At 38.0% G+C, this 20,331-nt stretch overlaps 1 protein-coding gene across 5 annotated transcripts in view; it reads right to left on the bottom strand.

The window, feature by feature from the left end:
* LOC105832409 (fasciclin-1-like) overlaps nt 1–20,331 on the bottom strand; it is a 365,719-nt gene that overhangs the window by 20,655 nt on the left and 324,733 nt on the right. For all 5 annotated transcript variants that reach the window (XM_036285356.1, XM_036285355.1, XM_036285358.1 and 2 more), the window contains one exon: nt 7,597–7,738. In XM_036285356.1, the coding sequence (XP_036141249.1) occupies nt 7,597–7,738 (142 nt within the window). The remainder of the gene's footprint in view (nt 1–7,596; nt 7,739–20,331) is intronic.

The raw sequence follows: 20,331 nt of genomic DNA, 5'->3' as shown, positions 1-20,331 counted from the left end.
ATTATATTATTTACACTATATGCACGTAGCACGCTCTGAGAATAAAGATAATGTAAGTATATAAGTATATAATTTAATTTAATTTGAAGTTTGAAAATACATTTATACAGATGTATATATACATTTTGCATACGACACGGACAAATAACTTTAATATCAGTGTTGATAGAGGGACCGGTTGTTTTCGCGCAAGCACATCACGTAAGGCTTCAATAAAATATCTATTAGTAATAGGAAGGAGATCTTTGATCGTACATCTTGCACACGACGTATAAATATAGTAACAGTGATAGACGGATCGGTTGTTCTCGCGCAGGCGAGAGGCTTCAATAAAGTATCTATTAGTAATAGGAAGGAGATGATGCTTTATTGAAGCCTCACGCCTGCGCGAGAACAACCGATCCGTCTATCACTGTTACTATATTTATACGTTGTCGTGTGCAAGATGTACGATCAAAGATCTCCTTCCTATTACTAATGGATATTTTTTTGAAGCCTCACGTGATGCACTTGCGCGAAAACAACCGGTCCCTCTATCAACACTGATATTAAAGTTATTTGTCCGTGTCGTATGCAAAATGTATATATACATCCGTATAAATGTATTTTCAAACTTCAAATTAAATTAAATTATATACTTATATACTTACATTATCTTTATTATCAGAGCGTGCTACGTGCATATAGTGTAAATAATATAATTATGCAAATAGTTATTGCAGTTTATGTTTTATATTTTTCTCTTGATATGATATATTTTGTTATATTGTATTTGCAGTTTTAAATGTTAAAAAATATTTTGCTTCATATTAATTTATATTCGCATTTGTAACAATGAAAATGTACGTAGGCACATACGTATATATATGCTACTTTTGTTATATATATGCATTTATGCTTTATATCGTGTAATACTGTTGCGTGCGTCGCCCGGTATACTCCGCGACCGCGACTCAGCTGTTCGAAGACGGATCAATACTATTGATTTCCTGGACCGAGCGTGGTCAGCTGACGAGCGCTTGACGACACGTGTAAACAACGAGTTGAATCTCGGTCTCGAGCCTGGTCGGACGTGTGAATAAAGCTGCTTGGTTTTACATTATAAAAAGTGTCTTTCATTTCCGCGGCGCGCACGCTACATTTTGGGGGCTCGTCCGCTTGTCGGACCTTGAGGAACGCGCGCGGATCTAGTGATAAGTGCGCGGAGTGAACAGACGAGAAGGAGCGGAGAATTCGAAGGATGTCAATCCACCGTTCTCCTGTGATGACCCGATCTCACGCTTCTGCCGCTGCGGAGGGAGACAGAACGGATGTTCGAAACTCGGAGCAGGAGACGCCGGGGATCGTAAAGGCGCTCCTAGAGGAGATGCGGTTGCTGCGCGAAAGCCTGACTCAAAGGGAGGAGGAACAAGCCGCGACGCTGCGACGGCACGAGGAGGAGCTGCGCTTTTTACAGCTGAGTCTTTTGAATAATATTCCGCAAAACGGAAACGCGGGCAGTGAGTCGCGTGTGTCCGGGGCGGGCGCGGACGCGCGGCGAGAGGACGCGTTCGGTGCGGACGCGGACGCGCGGCGGGAGGATGCGCGAAGTGAAGCGCGAATGTCCGTCGGTCTAAAATTAAAGCCCGATACCTACGACGGGACGGCTCCGTTACGCGAGTTCCTCGCTCAATTTTCGCTTATCGCGAGTGCGAATCATTGGAGCGAGTCTGAGAAGGCGGTAGTTCTTGCTTCCTGTCTGCGGGGGAGGGCGCGTTCACTTTTGGACTCGTTTCCGGCTGACGAGGGCTCCATTTCGTTTGCGGAGCTCAAGTCAAAGTTAGAACTTCGATTCGGGGAAAGTGAGCTTGCGCAAAACTTTTATATGCAGTTCACGAATCGGAAGCAAGGGGCGGGGGAAGATTTCGCGACGTTAGGCGCGGATTTGGAGCGCCTATCGCGTAAAGCGTATCCCGAGTGCTCGTACGAAGTGCGCGATAAAATTTCTTGTTCGCAGTTTATCGCTGCGCTGTCGGACGGGTTCGTCAAACGCTCCCTTCAAGTTGAAGGGGTAACGTCTTTACGAGTAGCGGTTGAGCGCGCGAAGATGTTAAAGTCTTTTAATTTAAATAGCTTTTCGGAAAAAGGAGGGAGTGAAGCCGATGTGAGTTTAAATCGAACCGATACGAATCCGAGCCCGAATACGAAATAGGGGGGTTTATTCTAATGTTAACACCGTTTTGAAGTTAATTTTAGTTCATGTTTTTGTGTTTTTGTTCTGTTTGTTTTCTTGTGTGTTTCAGTTACTCTTCGGAGAGCAGTTTCTTTTTAGAAGAAGGGCGGACGAAGAGGGATCTCTTTCGGAAGGAGGTCGCTACTTGTAGGGAAGAAGACTGCCTCATCCACGGTTTTTGACCGTGGTTTTCCCGTGGAACTTAGGGCAAATGCCGAGGCAGAGGACGGGGAGCTTTTTAAAGCGTTGGGTCCACGGAGATAAATTCCCCCCCCCGATCCTGAAAAGAGAAGAAAGAAGTGCACAAGATCCGACGTCGAGGGACAGTATCGCAAGGGGAGTGGAGCACGGGGACGCGGAAGGATTCGGGAGATCCTGCGTGAGAGCTGGATGAGCTCGGCGTGAGAGGATGCCCGTGATAGTCCTTGCAGGGGACGAAAAACTTCGGTGGACGTGGCTCGGGAACCCGTTGCAGCAGCTCGGGAAGAGCAGGAAATCGTCCGGGAACCGAGGGAGTCTTCTGCGGAGAGCGCTAAAACTGTTTCCCTGATTGTCGGGACGACAATCTAGAAGAAGGGGGGCAGTGTTGCGTGCGTCGCCCGGTATACTCCGCGACCGCGACTCAGCTGTTCGAAGACGGATCAATACTATTGATTTCCTGGACCGAGCGTGGTCAGCTGACGAGCGCTTGACGACACGTGTAAACAACGAGTTGAATCTCGGTCTCGAGCCTGGTCGGACGTGTGAATAAAGCTGCTTGGTTTTACATTATAAAAAGTGTCTTTCATTTCCGCGGCGCGCACGCTACAATACGTTGCGTATTATATAATTAAAATTAATCCATTTTTATGTTTTAATATAAAAATATACGCAGAAGAGGCAGTTATTGAGTGTGACGCGACTAAAGAAATAACGCGACACTACTTCTAGCGCAGCACCTATAGCGCGAGATTACTATCTCGTTTTGCTAATAATTGAGAATGATGGAACCCATATGTTATTATATATGGGTGGATTCGGCTTTTAATGCTCTTTAATTTTTGTCCTTACAAAATTTTTTAAATGTTGAAAAAACGGGTGGGGGGTGGGATAAATTAAAAAATTTGAAATTTTAAAAAAATATAAATATACTGTTGTAAAGAGTATAAAATGCCATAAAACTTTCGTATAGAACATTTTTTCATAAACCTTATAGTTTCAAAGATATTCGCAAAAAACGAAAAAATGCGTTATTTTCGAGGGGTGGTTTCAACCCCTAAATGTCGAGATACGCAGATAAAAAAAAATATGGGTCTAATATTTTCTTATGTTCTACAACATATCCGAAGCTCATTAAAATCGGTGAGGGACAGTTCTGTCCGTTCCCTTGTAAGTTTTCTTATTGAAGAAATAGTTTTTCCTTTTTGACCAATCATACGTCGAGTAATTTGTTGAAAGTTTCTCTGTTTCCTCCCACATTCCTTTAATTTTATCGAAGGAATCCGACCTATTGCGTAGATTATCTTCCCTTTAGGTTTAAAAGATAAATAATTGTTTATCGTGCTAGACGTGTGACGGTATTGTTTGCAGATGGAGGAAACGGTTATTTATTTTTTGCTAATGTTTGGATTCTTTATTGCCCTTTTTTTGTGAGGAAACGTGAAACTTTGCTTCGATCTCGAGTTTGTTTTTTGTATTTCTACCTTCAAAATTTATTGTTTGTTGACTCGATATTCAAAAGAAGTTGAAATTATCATCTTGGTCGTTTCATCTATCCATGTTGGTCGTTACGTTTCTAATGGACTAATCCTAGATGCATAAAAAATTATCGGGGACCGTTGAAACGGAATTTCTTTTGTAATCTTATTTATTTCTCTGACGAAGAGAAATTGTGGAGTCTGCCGGACGTAACAGTTGTAACATGTACACGCACCGGCAGAAATGGTGTCCCGCGACGTTCAGCGCTCGGCGATCACCCACACACGCGAAGCGCCGTACGTGTTACTGGGCGCGCGGAGGAGCCGAGGAGATGGGAGAGGAGCGAAAAAAGTGGGGATCGCGCCGGTGTTGCATCCTTCACCAACGTCGCACGTTGAAGAAGGATAGAGCTAAGATGAGTGAGAAGACGTGATACCGACTCGATGGTGTCCCAATATCCGTTTCACTCGCACTCGATACTAATATCGTCTCTCGCTCGCCAATACCATATTAATTATGTTAAATGTTAGATGAACAAAAAATTAACTTACAATCTATCTTACAAACTACAATTAACTTACAAACTATCAACATTAAATAAATCTAAATGTTAAAATAAAATTTTTATTATCTTTTAAAATTATTATTTACACAATTTTGCACACACTTACTTACAATACAAGAAATTAATCTTATACTCTAAATTTGTAAATGGATAAGAAACTCTTATAGTGAGTCTGAAAATTATCCGTAACGATGGTTATAATTTCACACAAAAATTTGTTACGGGATGAAAAAGAAGCATTATTACGCAATCATAAGTGAATCAATAATTAATTGGGATAAACGTTAATTTTTTTCTTTCTATGTATAACATAATTAATATTTCAATAAAAATTTGTGTTTTTTTAAATTAAATTTTATCACTTTACATAATATAAAGTAATGAATGACATGCTAATAGAATAAATGTCGACGCTTCGTGCACTCGGATAGCCGTCTCTCAAAGAAAAAGGAAAGCACGACGCATCGGTATTGGCGAGCGAGAGACGATATTAGTATCGAGTGCGAGTGAAACGGATATTGGGACACCATCGAGTCGGTATCACGTCTTCTCACTCATCTTAGCTCTATCCTTCTTCAACGTGCGACGTTAGTGAAGGATGCAACACCGGCGCGATCCCCACTTTTTTCGCTCCTCTCCCATCTCCCCGGCTCCTCCGTGCGCCCAGTAACACGTACGGCGCTTTGCGTGTGTGGGTGATCGCCGCGCGCTGAACGTCGCGGGACACCATTTCTGCCGGTGCGTGTACATCTCGAGAACGGTTGGTGATACGAACTTGGAATAAGCACTAGTATTATCAGATGTCTTTGGATTAATTAATTAATTAATTAGTTTCTCTCTACTTCCAATTAACATTTATTTATTGACTATCCTACAGTATTAAATAAATAGTACGTAATTATAAATAATTTTAGATACGTATTGATTCTTTGAAGTGTTCCGATAATGCCTGTACTTATCTCAAGTTCGCATCTCCAATCGTTCTAAAGATATGCATATTTTAACATTAATTAATTTTAGAGATGTATTGACTCTCTGAAGTGTTCCGATGATACTAGTTCTTATCCCAAATACGCATCTCCAACCGTTCTCGAGATATGCATGTTTTAAGGTTTAATTAATTAATTAACTAATTTTAGATACATATCGATTCTCTGAAGTGTTCCGATGATATTAGTGCTTATCTTAAGTTTGCATCTCCGTTCTAGAAATATGCTGTAACCGCGCTGATAATGACGGATAACTTTGCCTTCGTCCTCGGCACGGCCCTGCGTCACCCAGGTAGCGGGGCAAATGTAATCTAATTATTCTTGAAAAAAAAAAAACGAAAAGTTAGGCGCCAGGTACGAGGGAGCGTACCAGTCGTTCGTTAAAATCAATAGGAATTAACATTCCAAACGATAGCGCTAATCAACGGGCGGAAAATTAAAAGTAACGTAGACGTCGGCTCTGACAGCTGACTACTTATCCCTAAAATTTGGTAGAGTGTGAAGTTCGATGCTGGCGGATGGAATCGGGAAGACGAGAGAACTATCGGGAACACTTTATCATTTATACAATAAGAAATAACAAGTATATTTGTCAAATCAAGGAATTACAGAATCATAACGCTCGGTCGAGTGGTGACTACAATCCACGCACGCGACGAGCCGGTATTTGCTGAGTTCAAATCGAGCCGAAAGGCGATTTGGTATATTAAATTGAAACAATTTTTGTGCTTAAATATTGAGAGATACATAAAGATTTCGAGCAAGTCATGCATTTCAGAGACTTCAGAGTCGACAGTTCCGATGGATAATTGGAAGCAAACTTTATTGGAGTGGGAGTTACGCACGGCAGGTTTATCCACTCGCGCGCACACAGCATGACGTTACGGGTACGCATGTACACGCGATGCGTAACGCGGTGCGTAGGAAAAGTGCACTCCTTCGTTACTCGCAATCAGTAACTATGCCGCTTGTATAAAGTAAAAGCACTCGCATCGTCGCATGTCAACGACGTTTAAACATATGGCTCACTCATCGGATATATTTCGGCGGATTGTGTTTTTGTCGTACTTCTCAGCCACATGTAATCACCCTGCTCAAAAAATCCGATAGAATCAGATAAGAAAAAGTTCTATCTAATTGAATCGTGTTTTTGGTTCGTAAATATTAGATCGGTTATTATATAGTAATAAGTAGATAAGATCATATAGAAAAATAATCGTATTCAGATAAAGTTTTAATCGTTTAATTCAGATACGATAAAAAACGATAGAACTTTATGTCCGCCGAAATTGTAATACATCTGATAGAAACGTATAGGAACAATTTCAGATTAATTCATATAGAGTCTTATAGACCTTGAAGCGTAAATTTCATATTCAGTACGATAAGTAGATAAGATCATATAGGAAAGTAATCGTATTCAGATAAAGTTTTAATCGTTTAATTTAAATACGATAAAAACGATAGAACTTTATGTCCGCTGAAATTGTAATACATCTTATAGAAACGTATAGGAACAATTTCAGATTAATTCATATAGAGTTTTATAGACCTTGAATCGTAAATTTCATATTTAGTACGATAAGTAGATAAGATCATATAGGAAAGTAATCGTATTTAGATAAAGTTTTAATCGTTTAATTTAGATACGATAAAAAACGATAGAACTTTATAACTTTTCTATCTGGCAGGAAATCTAGTGTCCGATAGAAACAATAGATTCAGGTAAAATCATATTAAATTTCTATCAAATTTCTATGCTTCTATCAGTTTCTATCGTACTTTTTGAGCAGGGCAGACAGTAACCGCCAGGTTAAGTTTGAGAGTATCAATGATAGGCTTTTGCGACGCAACGGTTCGAGGTTTTGGTCGCTTGCAAGGACAAACGTGAGCGAGCGCATTGTAAGAGACGGTAGCAAAACAGCTAAATATGTTTGAGCGACAGAACACGTTTGCTTCTAGAAAACTCTATGCTTTTACCGTAGCTGCGAATTTGCGCGTCTAGATTACGCTTGCGTGTGAATAAGACGGACTTCGCACCGTACAGACAAATAAAATTTTCGTGAGACGTCCGTCACCCTGAGGTGACATTAGGATATCTACGCGATAAACGCCAATGAGTACGCGTACAGTTCTAAAATTTATCTACTCACAATTGTTATATACCCGGATGCAGAGGTCTAGGTTGCCTCTTATTGATGGAAGGGTGAAGTATTGATTCATTCTTACCATTTTTGACATCGTATATGTCACCTTGTCGGCTATTACGAGGTGTCGCGCCAATATCTGTTTCGTCTGTAAACAAATTACATATATTTTTACAGTTAAGAGACATCTTTTTGGGAAGGTCTTTTTGCGTCATGGGTATTTAAAAAAAATAATAGAAAGGAAAATGTTTAATCGTTTTTGACTATCGTATTTGAATATTGTTGATTCTTTTTAACGTGTCAGTTGAAATGAAAGAAAGAATGAAATTAATTGATTCTTAATGTTATAAAGTAGCCAAAACAATTTATTCAGATAATAATATTAATAGTAGTAATTTGAAGTTATTATAAAAAGAAGAAGGAAAACACAGCTGTACAAATTTATGTTAATTATACTTATGTTTAAATACTACAAGCAAGCGTCCCTTTTTTACTTAATTTCAATTTAGATAGAAAAGACTTAGTACTATTTTAATTATACAGTACGCTATTAAGAGAGAAAGAAAAAAAAATGGAGATGAACAAGACAAATATAACTTAATATTAAATTAGTGTCTCAGTCGGTTACGTCTCGAAACAGAGAGTGTATGAGACTAGAACAATTTCAATAGAATTTTAACATTTTTTCTTTTTGCTCTGTTTTATCCGCGAGTAGTGAGAGCTGCTGACAGCCATCGCGCTCCTTGTAATTCATTCCTTCGATGCACCCAGTCGCGCGGCGCTGTCACTAGCTCATCACGCGCGCGTCTTTCGTTTTCTCGCATCGTGGTAACTATGCAAATAAACATGCCCAAAAAAGGTCACGTCAAAATCAATGCCCAAATAAGTCTCGAGATCTGTTCCCTTACCGCCCCCTTTTTCGCCTCCAAGATCATAATTGTCTTACGACAAAAAATTAACCAGTCCCTCGCAGCCCGGCACCGACATTAGATCGTCCCGCAGATCTCTCGCGTCATCCGCCGATCCTAGCTGCGGGGATTTACTTCTTCCATCCCTAATTCGGCAACTTATGTTAATTCATTCTTAAGTTCGAATATTCGTATGAATGTGTGAGTGCATCACGTCAATGCACGGGTGACCGTACCTTTCCCGCGAACGTCCTCTACCTCGTGCACAAGATCTCCGTCGGATCGCGCGCAAAATTTCCGGATTTGCGAGAGCTTCGATCTAGAGGCTCTTCAAGATTTTGCCGTCGATTACAGGCAGCGTAATATCGGAACGTGTCAAGATTTCCGTAAAATTGTAAAAAATACGGTTCGCCCTCGCTCCAAACGTCCGTTTTTTAATAAATAATTAAAGTGTGAGTGACACCATCGCCTCCTTCTTCTTCCTATCACCCCCCGTGAACCTACCGCATTCCTCTCCACTCGCTTCGCGTCTCTATCGGGACGGATCCCGGCATTCTCTCCGTGCGATTGCGTTTCCCCTACGCACGCACAAACAAAGAGATAGGCCCAAAATTGCAATAGCAAACAAGTAAACGTACGTAAACAATAAACAAGAAATTGATAAATATAATATAATAGATAGCAATATAAGATATAGAAAAATTAAAACGTACGTGGGTATTGCAAAAAAGCAAGTTCGCTTAAAGATAATATTATTATACATACGGGTTTCAATCAGGTAATTCGTGTGTGTTACATAATTTTTACGCTTGTACTTAATAGCAAAGAAGCAGATGCTATGCAAGAAGCAGTACTATGTTTACGTCTTTTGTTATGTAAATCAAGATGGCCGTATCGCCACGCATTAGACTGCCAGCCTCTAGAATGTGCGTTTACTGTTCTGCGCTTTGGTTCGTCAATTGACTATTCTGGTGGCCACCGTTGTAAAACAGGCTAACAGCCTCAATCAATCTGCAAAAAACTTGGGCTAGCAGCCCCAATAAACAGGCTGACAGCCCCTCGAGCTCGATAAGATATTCACTTTGTTTTGTAACTGAATAAGATCACCGGTCGTAATTTCGTCTTAAGTGCACTAACATATTAGACAAATAGGGCGTGAAACAATCGTTAAGATTGTTTATGCTGATCTACGAGTCAATTAATAATGTTCTACGACGCGACTGGAATGTTCTAGAATGCGCGATTAGAATGTTTGATCAAGACTATGCGAAGGCGAGCACGTGCGACGCAACAGTGCCGAGAGCGTGCGTAGGAAACCGCAGCCGGACCTACGGCCCTTCCGATCTTGCCCGAATAGCCCCGACTCGCCCCGAAGCATTGGCAAGCGTATGAGAGCGCAAGCTGACTGCTGGGCCGATCGATGTTGCCACATAATTCTATGACCCCTACCAGGGTCCAGTGATTAAACTTATTTTTTTTTATTTAACATTCCGCCCGCTCGTTAACCGGTGTTACCGAAATAAACTACAATGTTTCTTGGTGAACAGGAAAAGAGAAGATTTTGTGTATAGATCGTTTGATGGTAGAAGTCTGGGTTTTCCGTTAATGCGTTAATGGCCCAGAATTTAGGACATTTTCGACCTGAGTCAAAAGAGTGAGTGTTGTAAGCGACCTCCTAAACGTAATAATTTGTTAGAGTCTAGAAACGGAGTGAGTCTAAGCAGAGAGTTGGAAGTCGGCAAAGATCTTTTGTTACGACGTACGTCAAGCTCGGGACGAAAGTATGACCCTTGAATTGATTTTACCCAGAAAATTCTGGCTTCTTCTAATTCTCTCGTAGTACTCGTAGATGAGGATGAAGTTGCAATTCTCTTGAATTTAGAAATCGCCCTTTGAATTTGTGCCGTAATACGCAGAAGTTTATTGAGACTAGAATATCTGTGTATAAACTCCCATATCGTAGGTGTGTTGCGAGCAACGTTTACATTTACCGGTCTCTTATCGAGAAGTTCCAATTGAGGAAATAAGACAAAGTTAGAAGGCCAGTCAGTGGATGGCTGTTGCAGCCACGATGGGCCGCTCCACCATTCTGTTTGTTCTGCGAGGTGGGAAGGTGTCAACCATTTAGTGACTAAATCTGCTGGACTCTCTGTACCGGATACAAATCTCCATATCGCTTGAGGCAAAATATCATGGATGCAGCAGACTCTGTTGTGGACAAAGTCTTTCCATCTTGACGGATGATTAGTCAGCCAAGTAAGCGTTATGGAAGAGTCGGTCTACAGGTAGATTGGTATATTTTTCATTTCCAATGTATTTAGTAATTGTGAAACAAGCTTTGCCAACAAGAACGCGCCAGATAACTCCAAGCGTAGAATGGTGAGCCTCTTTGGTGGAGCTACTTTAGTCTTAAAAGCCAAAAATCTGATAGTAAGTTTTCCTTTCGTATTGATCGTGCGCATGTAGATAATGACAGCAATAGCCTGTTGAGACGCGTCACTAAAACCATGAATCTCACCGCGTGATTGGACTCGTAGTTTATCCATCGACGAATCGTAATAGACCGAGAGCTAGCTACATAAAATAGCATCAATAAGCATTGTAGAATATCTCTATCTAAAAAGAATTCTTTGGTATTGTCGAACACTAAATCGCCAGTCTGCCTGAGCGGTCAGAAAGATTAAGGGGGAGGGCCCCAATCAGCAGGCAATATTTTATAAATGTTTTTTAAATATTTATTTTTGATTATATTATTTTTACATTATTAGCGTTTATTGTACAAATAATATTTATTTAATATTTATTAAACATTTATTTTATATCAATTATTTATTTTAAATAATGATAAAAAAATATTTATAAAACATTTATTCAACGTTTATTTAATATTAAAAAATTATTAATTTTTATTAAAAATAATAGTTTAAGAAAATTATTTATTTAACATTTATTTAATGTTTATTCAAAATTTATTTTAAATTTAAAAAAGTATTTAAAATAATATTTAAAAAATTAATTTAATATTAATTTAATATTTATATTTTAATAATTAATTATTTAAAATAATGATTTAGGGCAAATATTTATATAATATCTAATTAATATTTATTTAATATTAATTTAACATTTTAATAAAACGTTTAAAATAATATTTACATAACATGTTTGCGCGTGCGTAGGGTAAACGCGATCGCACGGAGAATGTCGGGATCCGTCTCGATTGAGACGCGAAGTGAGTGGTGAGGAATGCGGTTGGTTCACGGTGGGGATGTAGGTGGTGGAGAAAAGAAAGAAGAGGCGATGGTGTCACTCACACTTTAATTATTTATTTAAAAACGGACGTTCGAAGCGAGGGGCGAACCGTATCTTTTACAATCTTACGGAGATCTTGACACGTCCCGATATTACGCTGCCTGTAATCGACACGGAAATCTTGCGCACGATCCGACGGAGATCTTGTGCACGAGGCAGAGGACGTTCGCGGGAAAGATACGGTCACCTGCGCACTGACGTGATGCACTCACACATTCACACGAATACGCGAATTTAATAATTAATTGACATAAGTTGCCGAATTAGGGACAGAACAGAAGTGAATCCCCGCAGCTAGGATCGGCGGATGACGGGAAAGATCTGCGGGACAATCTAATGTCGGTGCCGCGCTGCGAGAGACTGACTAATTTTGGTTACACGACATTTTCCCGAAAACTAGATGAGAAAATGTTGGTAGTAACAAATTTTCTAGGCAATACAATTTCAATTTCCGCAGGTTAGTAACACTATTGAAGTAGTAAATCTGTGTGTGCAGAGTCGTTTTGACGTATGAGTGCGTATGTAACCGGTCACAGTGTTACTAACCTGCGGAAATTGAAATTATATTGCCTAGACTCTAGGCTTGCCGCCCTCTTTTTTCTCCTTCGCGATCGTAATTGTCTTAAGACGCAAAATTAGGGTTACACGACATTTTCTCGAAAACTAGATGAGAAAATGTCGTGTAACCCTAATTCTGCGTCTTAAGACAATTACGATCGCGGAGGAGAAAAAAGGGGGCGGCAAGGGAACTGATTTCGAGTCTTATTTGGGCATCGATTTTGACATACCTTTTTTTGGGCTTGTTTTGCATAGTTACCACGACGCGAAAAAATGAAAGACGCGTGCGTGATGAGCTAGGGACAGCGCCGTGCGACTAAGTGCATCGAATGAACGAACCACAACGACGCGATGGCCGTCAGCAGCCTTCACTACCCGCGGATAAAACAGAACAAAAAAAAAACTGAAATTCCAATAAAATGGTCTGATCTCGAACATAACATTTAATATTTATGTAGTAACGTTTCATTAAACATTTAATATTTATTTAATATTTATGTAATATTTATTTGAACCTTAAAAAAATTTTTTTTAAAATATTTAAAAATGTTTATTTAATATTAATTTAATATTTTTGTTACAATAATTAATTATTTAAAATAATAATCTAGGACATATATTTATATAATATATTTAATTAATATTTTTTAATATTAATTTAAGATTTTAATAAATTGTTTAAAATAATATTTACGTAACATTTATTTTATGTTTTTGTATTAATTATTTCACATTTAAAAAGTTGTTTAGAATAATATTTTTAAAAATATTTAAATTATGGTTGGAAAGCTTTATTAATTATGTAGCGTAAATCAAGTGTAAAGAGGAAGTGAATCTATGTAATGAATGAGTCACAAAAACGTATAAATAAAACCTCTGAGGCACAAATTGAAACATCGAAACATAAAGAAAATGGAGATTAAGATAACATTGCACTTATTGAAACAATATAGCATGTTAACAATACTTAAAAATTATAAGAAATGACACCTATTTTTTATTTTTTTACGAACAGAGTAAAAATAAATCTTTTCATATTTCACATAATATTTCGTATATGTGAAAATCAGTAAAAAATTGTAATAATTTATATTTATATTTATTTATAAAAATATAAGTTAACTATACATGTTTCATCCTTCTGACAACATCTATTGAAATAATCTATAACAAATATGTATGCATTAACATAAAGTATTCATAGATCATCACGAAGCATTAGGATGCGTACGATCTTTGAAGTCGAACAATGTCGGGAGTGGTTGGCACTTGGATAGATGATCGTTTTTTTAGGCGCAGAAATTAAACATGTTCTAACAGGTACTGTGGCTTGGCTGAAACATGTATAGTCTTCTCCCCTTTATAAAATTATCGTAGACATTTATTAGATTGGTGAGGTTACGTTGAATATATCAAAATTATTTAATAATGCAACCAATTTTTTGCTTTTGTTGTAAATATGTTTAGTAAATATTTAAAAAATCATTAACTAAATGTTAAAAAAACAATTTTCTTAAATTTTAAAACAAATATTTATTAAATGTTAAAAATATATTTGTCCAAACATTTCAAAAAACGTTTTTCTAATTTAAAAAAGGGAACTTATTTCATTACTTTTAACGTTTTTAGAAATGTTTTTTAAAATGTTTTTTTAAATATTATTGAAAACATTTTTTAAATATTGTTTTGCTGATTGGGACAAGCGGCTAAAGATAGTAAATTTCACGACAAAAAAAAAGAATAAGATTCAAGCATAAAATCTGTGGGAATGTTTAGTGTTTATTGAAACAAAATATCATAATTATTGGCAGACTGTTTCCTGGAAGATAAAGTGTCGGCAGACCGCTTCAAAGTAGCGAAAAATTAGCAGTAAAAGAATTAATAAAATTCAAGGCTAAAAATTAATATAATAATTGTTTATACGTTTAGAAAACGATATGCAAAAAGGCAGATTGAAAAGTGAAAGATAACATCGAGGCAAACTGCGATAAAGAGCGCGAATCGTAGTTCGGGTGATCGCAGCGTACGCTTGTTGCGTTTAACAAATAATAATAAATAACAACAGAGAATAGCAGAGACTGATAAAAGTTAAGCTAAAAACTTACACTACCTCCTCAATAATTTTAAAATAAGTTTAATAAAGCAGATCAAAATTCAGATGCTAATATATTCGTAGGGTTAAATGAATGTAGTAAGTGCTCATAATAATACGCGATCTCATGATTTTACCATTCTCTTTACACTGAAGTATTCATTTTTTAAATCATTTTCTAAACCTGGATGTGTGAGATGAACTTGTAACAATACATCACAGACGCGCGCTAATTAACTTTTCATTTTGTACTTTTTAAAAATAAATTGCAACGATGATTGTATAGATAATCATCTATAAAAATTTGACAGCTGTCAAAATTCAATGTGTTTAACGTTAATTGTAACAAATTAAATGTAATTTATTCAACGTTAGCAGTTTTTAATAAACACAAAAAAATTTGCAGAGAGTCAAAAGTAAAAACATGATAAAATTATATATTTGACGAAATCGGAAATTTTTTGGTGTTTCTCTCTTTTCTCTCTTTTGCTATCTCTAGTTAAATTATTTTTTTTATAATTATTTTCGTTTTCTCTATAAAAAAGTAGATATTATATAATAATGCTATCAAATATAGATTTCTAAAATTTATTTAACAATTGAACTGTAACAATCTTTCTAGCATTTTCTGAGGTATTAAATTATTTATTTACATATTAATTATAATTTATTTACATATATAAATGATTTACTTTATTTTACTTTTTTTTTCTTATTTCTTCTTAAGTATTTTTAATTTTGTTTTTCTCGCAACTGTCAATAATGAAATTACTTACATGACTTTTTAAAGAAAGAATTTATTCTTATTTTTTAAGTAAATTGCAACAATAATTTTATAAATAACCATCTACACTCACTCGAAAAAAAGCGGTACACCTAAAATTTGTCAAAAAATCATTAAACTTCCAATGACGATAACTACGCGAGTAATAAAGATAGAAAGGTTTCTAAAAAAAGAAATTAAAGCTTCAAATGTCTACTTTAAGAATTGATTTAATAAAATTTTGCGTAATAATTTTTTTTTAAATGGCGTATGACAAAGTGAGAGCATGCAAAATTGAAAAATATTAGTCCGAGTTTGCGACGATCCATGGCGTGAGGCAAGTATCGCAACTTAATGGGATAAAAAGCATGCAATAGTACAGAGTTTTCCCTTCAAAATGCTTTTTTACTCGTCTCAATACGATGATTTTTCGCTGAAATATGCGCATTTGAATAAAAAGGCAGTTTTTTACTTTAAATGCGCATATCTCAGCGAAAAATCATCGTATCAAGACGAGTAAAACAGCATTTTAAAGGGAAAACTCTGTACTATCGCATGTTTTTTATCCCATTAAGTTGCGATACTTGCCTCACGCCATGGATCGTCGCAAACTCGGACCAATATTTTTCAATTTTGCATGCTCTCGCTTTGTCATACGCCATTTTAAAAAAAATTATTACGCAAAATTTTACTAAATCAATTATTAAAGTAGACATTTGAAGCTTTAATTTCTTTTTTTAGAAACCTTTCTATCTTTATTACTCGCGTAGTTATCGTCATTGAAAGTTTAATGATTTTTTGACAAATTTTAGGTGTACCGCTTTTTTTTCGAGTGAGTGTATATAAAAACAGCTGTCAAAATTCAGTTGCAATGATAGTTACTCTCGCAGCTCGAAGTAAGCATAGCAAAAAACCAATCAGCATCGTGAAAAAACGGCAACAATAAAATGGTAACATTTTCTTTTTACAAAGTGGATTGAGGCAGTAATATTCTTGTTTAAAAAATTTATTTTACATGTTTGGTGATAATAAATCAAATTATTTTCTTGCACAGTTTCAATTTTTTCCAAAGTGTTTATATCATTTAAAGCAGCCGATTAATCAGCTTCATCATCTACGAGCAAGTACTTCTGTTTTCACATTCCACGTCTGACGTATTAATAGGAAAAATATTTTCTAATGCTATTGCTTTAAATATGTATAAACAATTATTATATTAATTTTTAGCTTTGAATCTTATGACTTTTTTTTTACTGCTAATTTTTTGCCACTTTAAAGCGGTCTGCTGACACTTTATTTTCCAGGAAACAGTTTGCCAATAATTATGATATCTTGTTTCAATAAACACTAAACATTCCCACAGATCTTATGCTTGAATCTTATTCTTTTTTTTGTCGTAAAATTTACTATCTTTAGCCGCCCCCCCCCCTTTAATCTTCCTGACCGCTCAGGCAGACTGACGATTTAGTATTCGGTAATACCAAAGGACTCTTTTTAGATAGAGACATTCCACGATGCTTATTGATGCTATTTTTATGTAGGTAGCTCTTAGACTATAATCCTATTTAGGTCCTGTAAATTATTCACAAAATCGTTCCAATTTTGTTATCGGCTCAGGTAGAGAATCATTCCAGTTGAGCTTAATTGACCACAACTCTTATATCAGGATCTTGGCGGAAATGATAAATAGGTGAGAGAAAGCCTAGCGGGTCAAATAATTTAGCTACATTGGATAAAATTGTCCTTTTAGTCGTTCCTCTGTTAATAGTCATTTTTGTTGAAAATTGGAATGTATCAGCGTTAGGTTAGGTTGCCAACACAGTCCGAGAGCGTGTACGACCGAATAATCATCAAAATTGATGACTGTGGCAGTTATCTGTTTTTCTCATGGAATGAACTGAAGCACGGAAGTTTCGTTGCTAGTCCATTTTTGCAAGCTAAATCTGCCCGCCTTGCAGAGTTGTACCAGTTATTTAACAGACTCTTGAGCTTGTTCTATGGAGTTGGCTCCACCAAATATGTCGTCTACGTAGTGCCCTTTAAAATGTATAGGTACCGCGAGGGATATTTTGAACCCTCATTTTCTATTAGCTGCTAAAATAGTCGTAACGACAAATAGGGCGCACAAACCAATCCATAAGTAACTGTCGAGAGCTCGTAGATGTGAAGTCCATTGACGGGATCCATTCAAAGTATTCGTTGAAAGGATGGACCTTGATTTGTCTAAATATTTTTTCCACGTCGATAGAAAAGACGTACCAAAACTTCCTAAAACCAGTGAGCACGTTAAAGATTTACGTTTGCAGTTTAGCTCCGTTGTGCAGAATGTCCGTAAGAGAGTATCCAGATGTAGTGGGACTGGATCCATTAAAAACTACTCTCAATTCTGTGGTGGTACTCTGCTCCTTCTATACGCTATGATGGGGTAGATAATAGGGAGCGGTGCACTTGCACACGGTTCAAATGGACATGGTGCATTTGGACACGGTGCTTTTGGACACGATATTTTGCGCACGGTTTAAATGACCACGGTGCATTTGCACACGGTGCATTTGAACACTGTGGATTTGGACACAAAAGAAATTTTATTAAAAATTTACACCAGTTACATACAAACGTAAAATTTGGCCACCAGATATTTGCACACAAAAAATGCTCACCGTTGACTTGGACATGTAAAAGTTGCGCACTATTCATTTGCACACCGCTCACTTGCGCACCATTCACTTACACATTGTTTACTTGCCCACTACTCATTTGCACACCAAGAAACGCGCACCAATCGATTGCACATGGAAAGATGCACACCGATCATTTGCACACGGAAAGATACGCACTAATCATTTGCACACTAAAAGATGTGCTCCAATCATTTGCACACCGTTCATTTGCACATCGTTCAGTTGGGGTGACCTCTTTTTGGACACGTAACGATTGGACACCGCTTGATTGGACACGCACAATTGGACACGGCTCGATTGGACACCGCACGATTGGACACCACACGATTGGACACCGCACGATTGGACACCGCACGATTGGACACCGCATTATTGGACACCGCACGATTGGACACCGCATTATTGGACACCGAATTATTGGACACCGCACGATTGGACACCGCACGATTGGACACCGCATTATTGGACACCGCAGTCTTCTAGTGAATAACATTTATATATCATATGACAGATTATCTAATCTTAGAAACATCTGGCAGAAAAAAGCTTCGATTTGCCAGAAAAAAAATTGAATTTTAAATATCTATATACGTATTTTTACTCGTTTTGCGTGGAAAGTTTCAAACCTATGTGGTGCAGAAAATGATCGCACGCACACACACATACACACACATACACACACGGGGGGGTGCAAGGGGGGCCTTCGGCCCCCCTCCCGCACCCACCCCGTCCAAGTCGCTAACCCATGCAAACTGTATTAGAAATCTGCATACACACACGTAAATGTGTGTGTGTGTCCAATTGTACGGTGTCCAATAATGCGGTGTCCAATAATGCGGTGTCCAATCGTGCGGTGTCCAATCGTGCAGTGTCCAATAATGCGGTGTCCAATCGTGCGGTGCCCAATCGTGCGGTGTCCAATAATGCAGTGTCCAATCGTGCGGTGTCCAATCGTGTGGTGTCCAATCGTGCGTGTCCAATTGAGCGGTGTCCAATCGTTACGTGTCCAAACGGGATACTCCCGTTCAGTTGCACACCGTTCAATTGCACACCGTTGAATCAAACGCGTATTAAATATTCATACATTATGGCTGCGTTTGCAATGTGTACATGGGCTAGCGACTTGGACGGGGTGGGTGCGGGAGGGGGGCCGAAAGCCCTCCTTGCACCCCCCCCCGTGTATGTGTGTGTGTATGTGTGTGTAAAGCATTCACTGTATTACACCAGTTTGCGACTTAAATGGTGTGCAATTGAACGGTGTGCAATTGAACGATGTGCAATTGAACGGTGTGCACTTAAGCGGTGTGCAAATAATTAGTGTGCATCTTTCTGTGTGCAAATGATTAGTGCGCATCTTTCCGTGTGCAAATGATCAGTATGCATCTTTCCGTGTGCAAATGATCGGTGCGTATTTCTTGGTGTGCAAATGAGTGGTGTGCAAGTGAATGGTGTGCAAGTGAGCGGTGTGCAAATGAATGGTGTGCAACTTTTACGTGTCCAAGTGAACGGTGGGCATTTTTTCGTGTGTAAATATTCGGTAGTCAAATTTTACGTGTGCATATAACTGGTGTACATTTTTAATAAAATTTCTTTTGTGTCCAAATGCACAGTGTCCAAATGCACCGTGGCCGTTTAAACCGTGCGCAAGATATTATGTCCAAAAGCACCGTGTCCATTTGAACCGTGTTTAAGTAAGTGCCACCCAGATAATAGACATCTGTAGGTACTGGTTGTTTTTATAATCCAATTGTGCGCTGGGTAGGACGGCAAACGATCCAGCCTAATTTGGTTTGTTGAGCAAACGGAGAGTCGTCTGTTGGTCCTGTTTTCCAGCTGGATTATCGACTGATTCTTTAGATTCCTTGGAAGCGGGCTTGACCTTATTTTTTACATTACACACTTGATGTATTGTGGTGCTTTGCGGCACAATTCTGACACCGTCTAGTGGATCTACATTGAGAAGACCGTTGTGGTTCTAAACAGTCGTAGCATAGTTTGTGTTTTTTGAAGAAGTCCAATCTCTGCTGTGATAATTTGTGAGTGTATTCTGAACAAGCCCTGACAAAGTGTTTCTCTTTACACATAAGGCATGATGTTTGATCGGTAGGGCCTCCATCGCCTACTTTTCCATGATAGTGCGACTTAAGAAAATTCTGATGGGGTTGAAAACTAAGTCTCCCGTAGCGGGATTCTTTGTATGCCTATAATGAAAGTAAGCGCAACACAAAAAACTCATGTAACTAAGACCATGAAGGCAATTCCTTTGAGGAACCTAGATGTTGTTCCCAAGCTTCAACGAATTCAAAATCTATGGCCAATATTGACGCGTGGTCAATATTGACGCGTGGGCAATATTGACGCGTGGCCAATAATGACGTGGTCAATAATGACGTAGCCAATAATGACGCGACCAATAATGACGCGTGC

This window comes from Monomorium pharaonis, chromosome 4, assembly GCF_013373865.1.
Source record: "Monomorium pharaonis isolate MP-MQ-018 chromosome 4, ASM1337386v2, whole genome shotgun sequence".
In the NCBI taxonomy this organism is placed as follows: Eukaryota; Metazoa; Arthropoda; class Insecta; order Hymenoptera; family Formicidae; genus Monomorium; species Monomorium pharaonis.
The sequence above is the reverse complement of the archived record's forward strand: the minus strand, read 5'-3'. Positions and strand labels throughout refer to the sequence as shown.